This window comes from Siphateles boraxobius, unplaced genomic scaffold (genome assembly GCF_051911475.1).
Source record: "Siphateles boraxobius isolate OS27281-9 unplaced genomic scaffold, OSU_SipBor_1 33, whole genome shotgun sequence".
Taxonomy (NCBI): Eukaryota; Metazoa; Chordata; class Actinopteri; order Cypriniformes; family Leuciscidae; genus Siphateles; species Siphateles boraxobius.
The window spans coordinates 2,062,501-2,076,325 of record NW_027508953.1 but is presented as its reverse complement, the minus strand read 5'-3'; the positions used below and the strand labels follow the sequence as shown (position 1 = coordinate 2,076,325).

The 13,825-nt window shown below is 37.1% G+C and overlaps 1 protein-coding gene across 1 annotated transcript in view; it reads right to left on the bottom strand.

The window, feature by feature from the left end:
* Window positions 1–1,755: 1,755 nt before the first annotated feature.
* Window positions 1,756–13,825, bottom strand: part of nedd9 (neural precursor cell expressed, developmentally down-regulated 9) — a 26,420-nt gene continuing 14,350 nt past the window's right edge. The window contains 5 exon segments of the mRNA XM_077194910.1: window positions 1,756–2,715; window positions 3,504–3,593; window positions 4,808–5,914; window positions 7,979–8,110; window positions 8,189–8,287. Of these exon segments, the coding sequence (XP_077051025.1) occupies window positions 2,182–2,715; window positions 3,504–3,593; window positions 4,808–5,914; window positions 7,979–8,110; window positions 8,189–8,287 (1,962 nt within the window). The 3' untranslated portion in view covers window positions 1,756–2,181.

Below are 13,825 nucleotides of genomic sequence, written 5' to 3'. Positions count from 1 at the left end.
TGGCAGAAATTCCAGAATCGTCAGCAAGCTATCTATCTATCTAGTGTGATGAATGTTTAGGCTGTCAGTGTATACATTCCCGTTTGTTTTTACATGCAAACAATTTGAGCAATTTGTAAAAGCATTTTGATAACCTTACAATAAGGGTTTATTTGTTAACAAATTCAACTACATTAGTTAACATGAACTAACAATGAACAATTTTGCATTTATTGATCTAAGGTTAATCTCAACATTTACTAACACACTTTAAGATCAAAAGTGTATCAGATAATATTAGGGCAATGTGAACTTACATTAACAAAGGTTAATACATGCTGTAAAAATAAATTGTTCATGTTTGTTCGTTAATTAATTTACTAATATTAACCAATGAGACCTTGTAAAGTGTTACCTGCGTTTCATATAATAATTTACAATTAAGCAATTTATTGATCTGCACAAGTATTCAATTGAAGAACCTACAAGTGAGCGAATTGTGGGTAAAATTGAGCTCATATTTTGTGGTGAATCATCAGCATGCAGTGAGTCCACAGACTGTTGTACACAATCTGGAATATTCATGTAAAAACAATATAATGCTGCTGTACATAACAAATGTCTTAATCATCTAACCGCAGTGTGCAGGGATCATGGATCCGTCAGAAAGCTGCCCATTATCCACCGGTGAAACTGGTGCGCAGCTGCCGAGCGCCACAGAGCACCTGCCACATGAGCTAATGTCCTCCATCTCACCACAGGCCACAAGCTAAATCATCATGAGCATCTGCACAAAACATCGTTAGATGAGAAAATAGCCCTGTTTTAAGGCCTTTCGGATGAGATGGCATAATAAAAATCCTAGTAAATGAGATTGGGCAGACATGTGATGTTCCCATTGCAGGTCTCAGGATGTTCCAGCAGGGTAATGTTAATGATAATACGGTGTGGCAGTGTGTTCAGGCCGTGCTCGACTTACTCTTCAATCCCCTCAGCATGGCCTCTCATCATCGCCGCTAACCCACATAAGCAATGATACATGATCATTTCATTACAGCGTGGAATGGAAAGTATTAGTCACCAAGGTCCACAGAGAGCTTTGGGGAGATCACATCCATCTAAGGTCTTTTTTTTTATCAGATTATATCTGTCCAATTGGATCATCTGATAATACTTTGGGAATTATGGATCGGTGGGACATTTAGTCATGGCGGGGTGAAAACTCTTGGGAAAAGGTCTTCCTTTCTCTTGCCAGAATTCACGTTCGTTTAACACAGTTTAGCTACTTTATTAGCAATGCTGTGATACAAGAATGAATGTCTGGGTCACATTTCGCCACAAAATCAAAAGGAAGAAAAATGATATTTTGCATGAGAATTTTTTTTTCTGCATTTAGATTTTTGTAATAAAAAAACAAGAAATACTGTATTTTTTTTACTCTAATAATAAAAAAAATATATTTATTTAAATGAGAATATAAATTAAAAGTAATCAGATACTGCCATAATGTAATAACATTTTACAATGTGTTTTCCCCATAATACAGTAATGAAAATTGAGTTTTTTCTGGCACATTATAGTAATAAAAGACTGGAGGAAAAGTTTAATTCTCATTAAAAACTTGCAAAGGTGCAAAAAACTCTTAATGGTCCTAAAGCAGGCTTCAACTAAATATAATTTCTTTTTGATTTTATAGTGAAATATGAACCAGGACCCATTCCAGGTTTTGTGAGATTCACCATACCAAAATGTCCGAACAAAAAACAAGTGAAACCATTTCTATAGCAAAGACAGAGAAACATTTTACTTTGTTCATACCGTACTCTCAGCAGAGTGTGTGTCACACAATACAGCACATGTACAAAACAAACTATTTTCGTTTCGTAGCTTCTGGCATTCAGCAATACACAATTAGCAGTTAAGGACAATTTGTAAAGTGCCTAATACACAAAACGATCAGGAATGTTAATGGTCACTCTACAAATGCAAATCTCAATCATTTCTATTCATACAGTTAATATTATTATTATTATCATCATTATATAAAAACAAATCTACACAAAATAAAGAGGCAAATATTTACACAGAGTAAGAGAGCAGGACTATTTACAAAACACAACTTTCAGTGATGCATCTACATAAGAACGAGTATAAATATATATGCATGTTAAAATGACAGTCTTTGTTCAGATGTTGATGACATCACAATCCCGCCATCTGTGAGAGCTGCACTTTAAACTGTTGTGCCAAATGTGAGAGGTCCGTCACGCGATCTACCATTTCCTGTACAGCAGCTGTGTTGGGATAGTGGAGGGCCGCTATTTTTGTGGCACTCACGACTGTCTTTAGCATCTCACATAGGACGTTGCTTAAGTTCATGACACGATTGGCCACTTCTGCGGCCGAGGCCTGTCTCGACAGAGTGTCGCCGATAAACACCAGCTTGTGGGCGCAGAGAATGACAAACTTGCCATGTGCGACGAAGATTCGAGGAGGTTGCCCGGCCTTTACGCAACCGAAAAAAGCATCTACAGCATTCAGCAGAGTCACAAAGTGCTGCTCGCATTGGTCGGCGTAGAAGCCCAACAGCTGGCGATCACGCGGGCACACCGGAGCTCCGCCTCCATTGGAGAAATTACAGGAGGAGTCTGTTGAATGTTGGTGGGAGATCCACTTGGTGATGTCATTCTCTACAGGTTTGATCACTTCCTGTTCGAGCTGTTTAAACTGTTTCAGCTGTTAAGTGAGAAAGAAATTCAAAGTTAGAAATACTGAAATCATAAGATATTAAGAAAAATAATTTCGGGTGCGCCTTTTTCTCTCTAAAACATAAATGAAATTTAAAATGAACAATAGTATAGTTATATAGTAGTTATAGTTAATTTAGTTTTTTTTTATAAAGAACCATAAGAGATAAAATGCACCAGTTTATAAATATTTATATAAAATAGTAACGACATGCACAATTTATATAATGCATGTATACAAACACACACATCTCACGTAGGTGGTTCATTTCAAAATCAAAAAAGGCAAACAAATCTTTCTTAAAATATTTGCAATTATTTTTTTTGCCTACATTTTGAGGTGGACACTAACAACATGAGAGACGGTTTTAAAACAACCAAAGAATGCATAAACATCTTAAACACGGTTTATATGGGCTGAAGTTTACATGGAACAGGAGCCATCTGTCCTAGAAGAGAGATCTGCACCTGTGAGGTTGTTATAGCCAAACTCTGATATATGCTGAACACATGGACAACCGGAGATCTTACATGACGCAACTGTTAACTGACTTGGCCAACCCTTTTTATTGTAATGTATTTATTTTTACATAATTTGTCCACAACTTAATTCATGTACTTCTGGTGTTTCTATTCTTATCCATTCTAAGGCTGACAAAGAATCTGTCATGCTTTACTGTATTTCTGCACCCTAAAGGCACTTAATCATAAACTACTTCCTTATTCACTGATGACTGACACACAAGCTGATGACGTTTATGTGCAGGTGTCGTGTACCTGTTCTTGGCCGAGCTGGACTTTGCTCTGTTTGGTGATGTTTTCCTTCTCTAAAAGTTCCTTCTGTTGTCGTTCGAATTCATCTTTTCCCTGCAAAAATAACAAAAGGTCAGTCAGCAAGTCACAACAAACTGTTTCAAAGCAGCTCAACAGAAACTAGTGTCTTAATGCACCAATGAGCAGCCACTAGCACTGTGGTATTAAACTAATTCTCTTTTAATTCAAATAATTTTTTTGTCTCATGAATTGAATTTGGAAAAGCAACCATCTCTTTTTATCATCTTTAAAACACCATTCTGGCAGCATCTAAACTCTTGCATAGGATGAATATCCTCTCTTAGTCTTCTGCTTGAGATTAAAGTACATGATAATATTTTAATCTCACTTTGATGTGCTCAAATGTGAAGGATCTCATTTCTAATCTCTTCATCCAGGATTAACAGATGGACCGAGGATAGATGGAAGCGAATTTCACTGTTTTTTTAACAGTTTTTGCTGCAGGCAAATCTATAAATTTGTACATTTTCTTGTTTTTGTATTCATTTTATTCATATCTGATTCTGAAGTTGATGGACCCCATTGACTTCTATATATTACGGAAAAGAAAATGCTATGGAAGTCAATGTTGGCCCATCAACTGTCTGGTTACCAACATTCTTCAAAATATCTTCTTTTGTGTTTAGCAGAAGAAATGTATTCCTACAGGTTTGGAACAGCTTGAGGCTGTGTAAATAATGACAGAATTTTTATTTTTGTGCATAACCCCACAATATTGTTTTTTTCTCGTTGCATTGCCTGCTATATGAAAATCGCAAGTAGAAACACATGAACGTTGTAATGGTGATTTATTGACTTGGCCAACATTACTAATACCACATCAAAAATCTGTGCTGTGCAATAGTTTTGCTTGAACTTGCTTTTTACAAATATTAAGTAGAAAAATAAAATGGAAACAATCGCATGTAAGAAAGTTTTGTGCTAGTACTGAAAATTTGAAATTAGTACTGATAAACTATTAAGTGATATTTTTTTGATTAACTATCACTGTGATTTTGATCTGTTATAGTTATATTTATATGCTACTGTTATAATTATTATAGGTTTATGCTATAATATGCAACTGTTGAAAAATAAAACAATTTTACTATACTTTTGTGTGCTACGTTTTTTTTCTAATTAATTTTTTTTAGAGCTAACACCCAGAAAATAAGCACACAGTCCTGTTAATTTCATAAAAAAACTAAAAAAAATATATTTTATATATATTCTGTGTTTGAAGTATTTTGTTGTAGTGTGATTCCCACCTGCAGATGGACATAGTCATAATCTTCCATCCAGCTTTTAACGCACTTCTCGCTGTTCATGTTTGCTTTGTCGTGTGATACGGGGAAAGGTTTGGTCTGGCCTCCATAGCTGTCGTCCTCCGTCGGGGTGCTGGTAAAGGGGTGAACGATGCCCTCTATTGGTGCTCTCCGGAAGAGAAGCTCTGCGCTGCCCCCTATTGTTGAAGCCAGCTGCTTGGCATCATCAGGCACAGTCCGTGACACCATTACAAAACGTTCCAGTTCATCACTCTTGCTCTGATGCTTGGTGCCAATTGCCAGGATATTAAGCGGCCAGTTATTGTTTTCTAAAGTCTGGTGTGTTTGTTGAAGAATTTGATAGGAGTCTTCCAGACGCTGCAACTGGCGTCGTAACTTGGAGTGGAGTCCTTGATCGGACAGAGCGGTGGCGTTTGCTGCCGTTCCGCGACCAAATACGAGAAATTCTGTGAGCGAACCCTTGACGCGCTCCAATAAAACACGGACCTCGTTGGTGTGACGCTCCATGAAGCTGTATGTCCTCCAGTGAGGCGATGCCGCAAGAGTTTGCAGCGCACAAACAGAAGACTCCAGGCATTGCTGGAGGTGACCCAACCTCTGAAACGCAGAGTCTACATCCAACGCCAGACGACTCTCTGCGGGCGATCCGGCAGAAGAAGAGGAAGTTGACATGCTGCTGCGAGTGCTTCCCGTGCTGGAAAACGACAAGCGGTTTACGCCATCGGTCACCTCACCAAGCAACCGAGTGTCTGTCGGTGGGATATCGTAAACGGATTTATTCCTGTCCTTCTCAGACGAAGCGTGTCGGTTCTGAGGCATTCCACGTGGGATATCGTACAAGTCCCGAGATCCACTAGCGTCGAGTTGGCTGGCGGGAACATCGTAGATGCCAGCGCTGTCGTTCATGACCTTGCGGGACAGCGGCTCAGAGCTGGGCGGGAAGTCGTAGTTGGAGCATGAGGAAGCTTTAGAGATAGACGCTGGGGGAACGTCGTATACACCTTCTTGCTTGTGCTTTGAAGGCTGTGGGAAGTCGTAATTCCCTTCATCTTGTGCAATGTTGTTCCGACAAGGTGGTGTGGAGTAAATCTGTGGGAGTGAGAATTCGGTTAAACGTGGGAGTTTATATGCTTATAAGAATTAGTGTTGCCAAAAATATAACATTTTCTGATACATATCGATTCTTAATATTTGAAATGGTTTCAATAATCATTTTCTACTATCGATACACTACTGTCAGCTGAAGAAGTTTTGGTTTCTTGCCATTGTCACCTTTGGCTTGCTCATTTGGGGTTTAAAAGACAACTGAAATTTAGAAAAATTAGACTATCAGATGAGAACCAAAACCTGAACTGAATTGAGCTGGATTTTCTGTAGAGCTGCCTTTAAAGTCATTTCATGATTGATTTTTTTTTTCCATTTATTATTTAAAAGGGAACCCTATACATTAATCAACATTCAGATAAATGTAAATGTACCCAAGTTAGCCCAAATGCTATTTTTTCATTGGCAGTCCATTTGCCTGATGTTATTAGACAGATCTTGAGAAACTTAATGACCTTTGCAACATTGACACTGGTATTTACCTGAACTGAATCAACACTGAACTAAATTGAGCTGAATAATGACACTTTTGTCTTGTGCCGCTTTACAACTGAAATTCGTTTAATAATTGATGAATTGTGACACATTAACACAGTTATTTTTCTCCTAGTAGCTTTCCTCCTGCTTGAGGATTTAACTCTTGCAAGTGAAGAAAATCTGTAAAGTAAAATAATTAATTTATATTTTACAGGTCAGTTGTATTACAATTGTAAAAAAGAAAAAGACTTTTAGAAAAAAGGAAAACAATATTATTATCATCATCATCATCATTTCTTCTGGTCAATAGTGAATTAACTTAGATACTGTTCAAAATGGTATGCTCCAAATGTGTAATTTTTCACTGTGGTACCAATACTGTTATCTCATATCAATATTTTTCAATTTATTGTATTGAAATTCCAACATTATGGTGCCAAAACTAATAAGAACTATTTGATTCCTGACAGTCTAATAAGTCCAGTTCTGCATTTCCACCATCTCACTCTAAAAACTTGAATGGGATATGGAAAATCCTGCTATCCAGCTAAAAGATAAAACCCGGCATTGACCTGACAGTGTAATGGGAGAACATGGGCCGTGCCAACAGAATATTGGTCAATAAATAAACACAGTGGCCTGTAAGTGATTTCTGTCAAGCGTAGAATCTATCTTTCAGAGTGAGCCCGGGTTTCTGCAAACCCTAATTAGATACGACTCTAATAACAGGTTTCCATGTACATCCAGTTTATTTCAAACAAACTCGAGGCGCTACGCTGCATTTCGCCAGGAGCAGCGGTGAAACATAAGAGGGGCTTCAGCACAATTATTTCTGTTCTGACCTCCTTGCAAAGTTAAGAGCACTACTCTGAGTTTGACTCCAACATTGCTGGCAAGCTAGGCTTTAATTTTGCTAACCAGGGGAAAGTAATAAAAATCAGAGTATTTATTTCTATGTACAATTTCTGGGAAATAATAGCATTCGGTTACAAGACAAAGAACAAGGGCTGCATCAGAGTGATTATAGTTAACTAAAACCATAAAACATTTTCATACTTGAGATAAAATAAGCGTTGGCTAAAATAAAATAAAATGTTTTTTTTAATTTTTTTTTTACTTATTTTATTTAAAATAGTTACCAACTAGTTAGCTGGTTTAATTTAATAACACGATGTGCTAAAATAACTAAAATTAGTAAAAATTTGAAAAATATAACTAATACAAATAACAATTACAGATATTTTAACTAAAATTAAAATGTAAAGTATACAAATAAAAGATCATTCAAAATATTAATATAAACTATAATAGTATTTCAATGATACTAAAGTAATACTGGGCAGCGTTTAAGAGAGTATATTTAAATATTCTTGTATCTTTTTGAAACTTTTGATTATTTTGAAGCAAAGACTGTCCACTGTGAAAATTGTAAGTCTAATTCTGTACAAGAATTATTTGTAGCACAAACAATGTGGGATAAGTTATATGCTAAAGTTTCAAACAACCCCTAATTTGCATTTGCTAATTATCATGACATCATAATGAATATTACGAGCTGAAGAATCGGCATACCCCTTGCGATGTTGGAGGTATGTCATACAGTCCTTTGGATCGCAGGTCATGTGACGCAGGTGTGTCGTAGACTCCCTGGGCTCTGGGAGTGCCGTGCTGTCCGGTTTGCTTGCTCGCAGGAATATCATACACCTGTGCGGGTGTTTAAAATGTAAATACACATATGCAGACATCTATATGGGTGCGTGTGTTATTGAAAGTAACTCTCACCCCCTGGGGACGAATTGGAGGAACATCGTAGAGGTCATGAGATGAATCTGAAGCAGGACTATAGGCGTATGTTTGTCCTACTCGTACTGGGGTCACCACCTGAAACAACAATACAACCGTTATGGACCGTTAAAGTCAGAGCTAAAATGTTTTATTCCTTGGTGAAATGTCATATGGGCAGTCATGGCCTAATGGTAGCAGAGTTGGACTGGTGACCCAAAGGTTGCTGGTTCAATTCCAGTACCGGCAGGAATATGACTGAGGTGTCCTTGAGCAAGGCACCTAACCCCCAATCGCTCCCCGGGCGCCACTCAAGGCTGCCCGCTGCTCCGGGTGTGTGTATCCACGTTTGCAGTGTGTGTGTGTTCACTACTCACTACTCTGCTCCTAATGTGTGTGCACTTACTTGGATGGGTTAAATGCAGAGGTCAAATTCCAAGTATGGGTTACCATACTTGGCCATCACGTGTCACTTTCACTTTCACTTTCACATAAAGTTAGCGGAGGGTCTCTTGACATGAGAAATTGAGGCTGAAAACACCCACAATTACACCGACCCAAACTCAAACCCTAAAAAAAAAATATCTCTAAATATGAAAAGTAGTAGTAATAATAAAAACGATTAATCAAACATTTACTACTAAAAATTACCAAAAAAACCCCAAACATATATATACATATACCACACACACACACACACACACACACACACACACACACACACACACACACACACAATTAATACTAATCTCACCAATCATTTGATAATTATTAATAATAATCAATACTTTTCTGTATTATCTGTATTCTGTAACATTTTATATATTTTTAGCAATACTATTGTAAGTTTTTTTTATTATAGTGAATAATTAAACCTAATTTAAGCTCTTTGTTTTTCAGCCACAACATACTGCAGCAACATACAACATATCTGTGGTGAAACTATGGTGCATTGTGTACGCGACTAGATTAATGCAACTGCAAAACATAGACGCTAATGGAGTAATCTGTCTTCTACAACTTCAACTCCTCGGCTCCAAACATTAGTATTTGTCATCTAGTACGTTTCTAATCTATCTTTTCTCTCTATATTCCTGCAGTTTATTCTCCAGCCTTTATGCTTTACATCTGTCTTCTGTGTCAGACAGGCAGAAGCATCCTTGGAATGTACTTGGTCTCCATTCGCTGTTCTCCAAAATCAGCCCCCCTCCTCGTCCCAAACGCTCCACTAATACACCGCACACCGCTGTCACCACACGAGAACACTCACGGGTCAATGACAGCTCTCAAAAATGGGAACCATACGTACTGCATCCTGTCTGAGAGACTCCAGATCGGATCCAAAATCCTAGTGGGCTGCCGAGCTGTACCACCTACATAGACCACAGCCTTCTATCCGGACTGAAACCTTATATAAGTGACTGATCTTGAACTCTACATGTCTGGATTTAAATGGGCACATTATTGCAGTGATTATTGTGTTTCAAGATCTTTACAAGGTCTTGACCAAAAATCGATGCACCTCTTAATGGAAATAACATGAAAACATTTATTTCCATCAAGAGGTGCATCAATTCTTGGTCAAGACCTTGTATTGACAATGCATGAGTCCAGCACTCTGTAAAGTCTCCTCCAGCACGTCCCAAAGACTTTCAATACATTTAAGGTTGTTTAAGAAATGAAAAGCTACACACTCCAAACAGCGACTTTTATTTTCGGCCGGGTAGTATTTATACACCCTCTCGTGACACACAGAGAGTTCCAGAGATGTGAATGTCAATATGGTTTTCATAAGCGAGGCCGTCACACTCTTATTTTTACTCTGTGAGTTTAGGTGCACATCAATGACATTCCTATCCATAAATCTGCACTCTGGAATTCCAGGTTCAGCATAGTTCACCAATTACCCAGATCTCCCGGGTTGTTCCCATCAGTCTTAAATCACCTCTGCTTCCCAAAAATTCCTGGGAAAATGAACTGAGAATAAATGGAGAACGGGACACATCAGTGGTCTGATCAATCTATCCATACATAATATATGCATATAATAAACTATATTTATAATATTATATACAAAAGTTATTAAATATTTAATAAAATATGTTCATACTATATATATATATTTTTTATTATCAAGAATCTTGATTTTACAAAATATATAGTATAATATTTAATATATTTTAGTGTTAATTTAACATTTTAAAATATCATAATTTCATACAATGTATCATTTATTACATTATGTATTATTATACGTTTTATTCATTTTGAGTAAATATGATTAAATACAGAAATCCATCCAATATTACCTAAATCACTTCTCCGCCACCTGGAGTGGCTAATCGGAAATGAGTAAATGTGCCGTAGTGTGAGGTGTGACCTGTGACCTCTAGGCAAACATTCTCACTCTGGATTCCGTTACACCCCGGCTGGGTGTGCGTGACTAAGACCGGATCAGATATGAACCTGAGACCGACCTAATTACTGCAGGAGCCTCTTTTTTGTCCTTGGAGAATAACAGCGCTGAAAAAGCAGCATGACGTAAAAGTGTTTTCTCACCAGCCTCATTTAACGGCATGCAGCATTTAGACTAAAGCTGTTTGAGTAAACAATGACTTCACAGATTAGCTCGGAGTCACATTTGACAAGTAAACAGAGCTGGAAACATCAGTTGGTTGATCATTTGGAAGAAAAGAAAAGCACTTCTCTAGACTCATCTAGGATGATCTTCTGTCCCTTTAAATCGGTTCCATTCCAGTGACAGAAAAAGCTCCGTCCTATTAATAAGTCATCAGCTCATCAACGAAGGCAATTAAATGTCAAACCCTCAGGGATCTCCTACATGACGACCATAAAACTGAAATGCACAAAGTCTTCCTGCTAATTTAGGAGCATTACCCTAACTCGAGGAGCCATAATTAATTTTACATCACATGGTAGCATTCAAACACACCCCGTGATTTATAGATACGCATTGAGACGACGTGGTTGGGGGTGATTATTTAAATGAGATGCATCAATTATGCAGTGACCCTGATTTTAACGGTTTGTCTTTGATTAATAATAAGTAGGCGGCAAAAAAAGAAAAAGATTTTGACTTGAACTGAAGACGAGGAGGTAAACAGGAATGAGTTCTGATGAAAGAGTCTTGTGGGCATGAGGAAATAAGCTACCTCTCCACTGAGCATTTCCTGCTATCTCTGCAGGAGGGAAAAAACAGCCGTGTGTCCGACACTAAAGGAGTCAAGACATCTTTTCTGGGTCAGATCACATCCATACTAAGAACAGGCTAAACAACTTCACACTTAAGGCCCGCTCACATCAAGGACAATAAACTATAATGATAAAGATAATTCTAAAATAAATAATAATAATAATGGCACAGATAAACTATCGTTGCAATCACTTTCAGACCGACTTTTTCCTGCTGATGATGAAAAATCAAAACATTGCCAGCCAATCAGAATCCATCCTGCTTAAAAAATAATTAGTTTCAACAGATTTTTCAAACTTTTAATTCATATTAGAGAATACATTTTTCAATATGAGAAATTACATTTCTTAGAGAAAATACATATTAAAGAAAACACATTTTTCAAACTTTTAATTCATATTAGAGAAAATATATAAAAGACAATCAAGATATATAATGTCTAGTAAAAACGAGGAAGAAAATCTAGTTGCTAATAAACTAGCAAGCGTTGAGTCACATAACTCATGCTCAACTACACTGCAAACTCTTCCACGCATTTCCACAGAAGGGCGCGGTGGCATATGACCAACAAATCTTTACAATATCTCCTGGAGACTGAGGTGTGCAAACAGAAAAACGCCTGGCTTAAGGGCCTCGGCCCATAGAGTGGGGAGAAAATTATGATTTATGATATGACTCATGAAGAAAAGTTAGTCTTAAAAAGTCTGTCTACACTGGAAGCATCGAAGCTCCACGTCATCCTCAATATTTTCACTCATACGGATCTGGAACGCCTGTATAAAGTCACAAAAACTGCTTTACCTCAGAAACAGCCACAATTTGTTGTCAACCCGACTCGGGTACCAATGGGACGAGAGATCTCATCTCTACCCATAAGGCTCGGCTCTGTGAAGGACGTTGTGTGGTTGTGTAAATCTTGGAGACGGCTCTGGCTGGCATGAATAGTGCAGCTGTGAGCGGCCTTAGATCACTGTACCCTTCAGGTCAGGCGGGGACAGAGCCAGACTTCAGCAACCAAACCTTACAGTGTGTCATTATGTGCCCAAATCCTGCCCCGCGCCAGCAACAAACACATCATCCACAAGTATAACTGTACTACAGCACAAATAGACACTTTCTGCGTTCAGATGAAATTCGAGTACTTTATGATTAAGAATTAGTTCTGTATGAAACACTGTGTTCATGTTGTTTCACAACGGCCATAATTACAAGATGACAAGTCTAACCTGTTTTTAGATATTATGTGTTTGGCGAGCCACAATGGATCCATGCACAACTTTTATTCAGTGACTAGCTTTATTAATTTGCCGGTAACATTTTTACAATAAGGTTCCATTTGTTAACTGTTTATTCATCTTAGTTAAATGTTTATTCTAGGAATGCATCGATATGGAAAATTTTGGCCGTTACAGATAACCGATAATTATTTATATTTGAAAGCCGATAACCAATAGGCCTATATGCCAAAAAATCAAAATCCAAATTTTTATATACATTTTGAGAGCCTGATTACAAAAACAAGTCTCACCATTAAAAGCCATGTACCAACCACAAAATTATAATGTTCTCATTATAATTTATGTAGCCGATATGTTGCACATGTAGCACTTACTGTATTTTTCTTTTTTGAAGTGATTTCAATCATATTTCAAGCAATAAAAAAACATCATGGCGAACAGTACGCATCTGAAGTGTCTCAGCCGAAAGAAATAATACAATTTTATGGGCTTTAATATATCGGGCCAAATTTTCTTATCAGGCCAATTACGATAACACAAAAAATTCACAAATCGGCCGATACTGATATGGTGGCCGATATATTGTGCATCCTTAGTTAATTCCAACATTTACAAAAACATTATGAAAATCAAAAGTTATCAAAAGTATGTGTTAATATTATTTAATGGACCTCAGCTAACATGAACTAACAATTAACTAACGGTTGTACTTTTATTAACCATAATAAACAGATATTAATAAATACTGTAACAGATGTATTGCTCATCGTTAGTTAATATTAGTTAATGCACTAAGTAATCGGACTTTATTGTAAAGTGTTACAGAGTTAGCTGTACATGTGCTCACTTAATATTTACTGAAATTAATAAAAAGGCATTTTTAACAGAAATATGAGTTGACCTAACTATATTTAACTAGAGAAACTGCTGCATTTTTTTTAACATGGTCATTCACAAGTAAGTTTGCGTTCAACAAAGATGATTTTTTTTTACTAGTCAGAAACTTGTACTAATTATGGAAATAATGTAAATGGAAAAAAAATGTGGGTGAATATGAACTGATTTGTTCTTTTTTAAACGTCTTTCTTAAACAAGTTTTTGAGCTTTCTATTTGGTTAAATTTTGCAGGTCAGGATGTGCATTGCCACACTGTAATTGTTCACACAGATGCACAATAATCAAGAT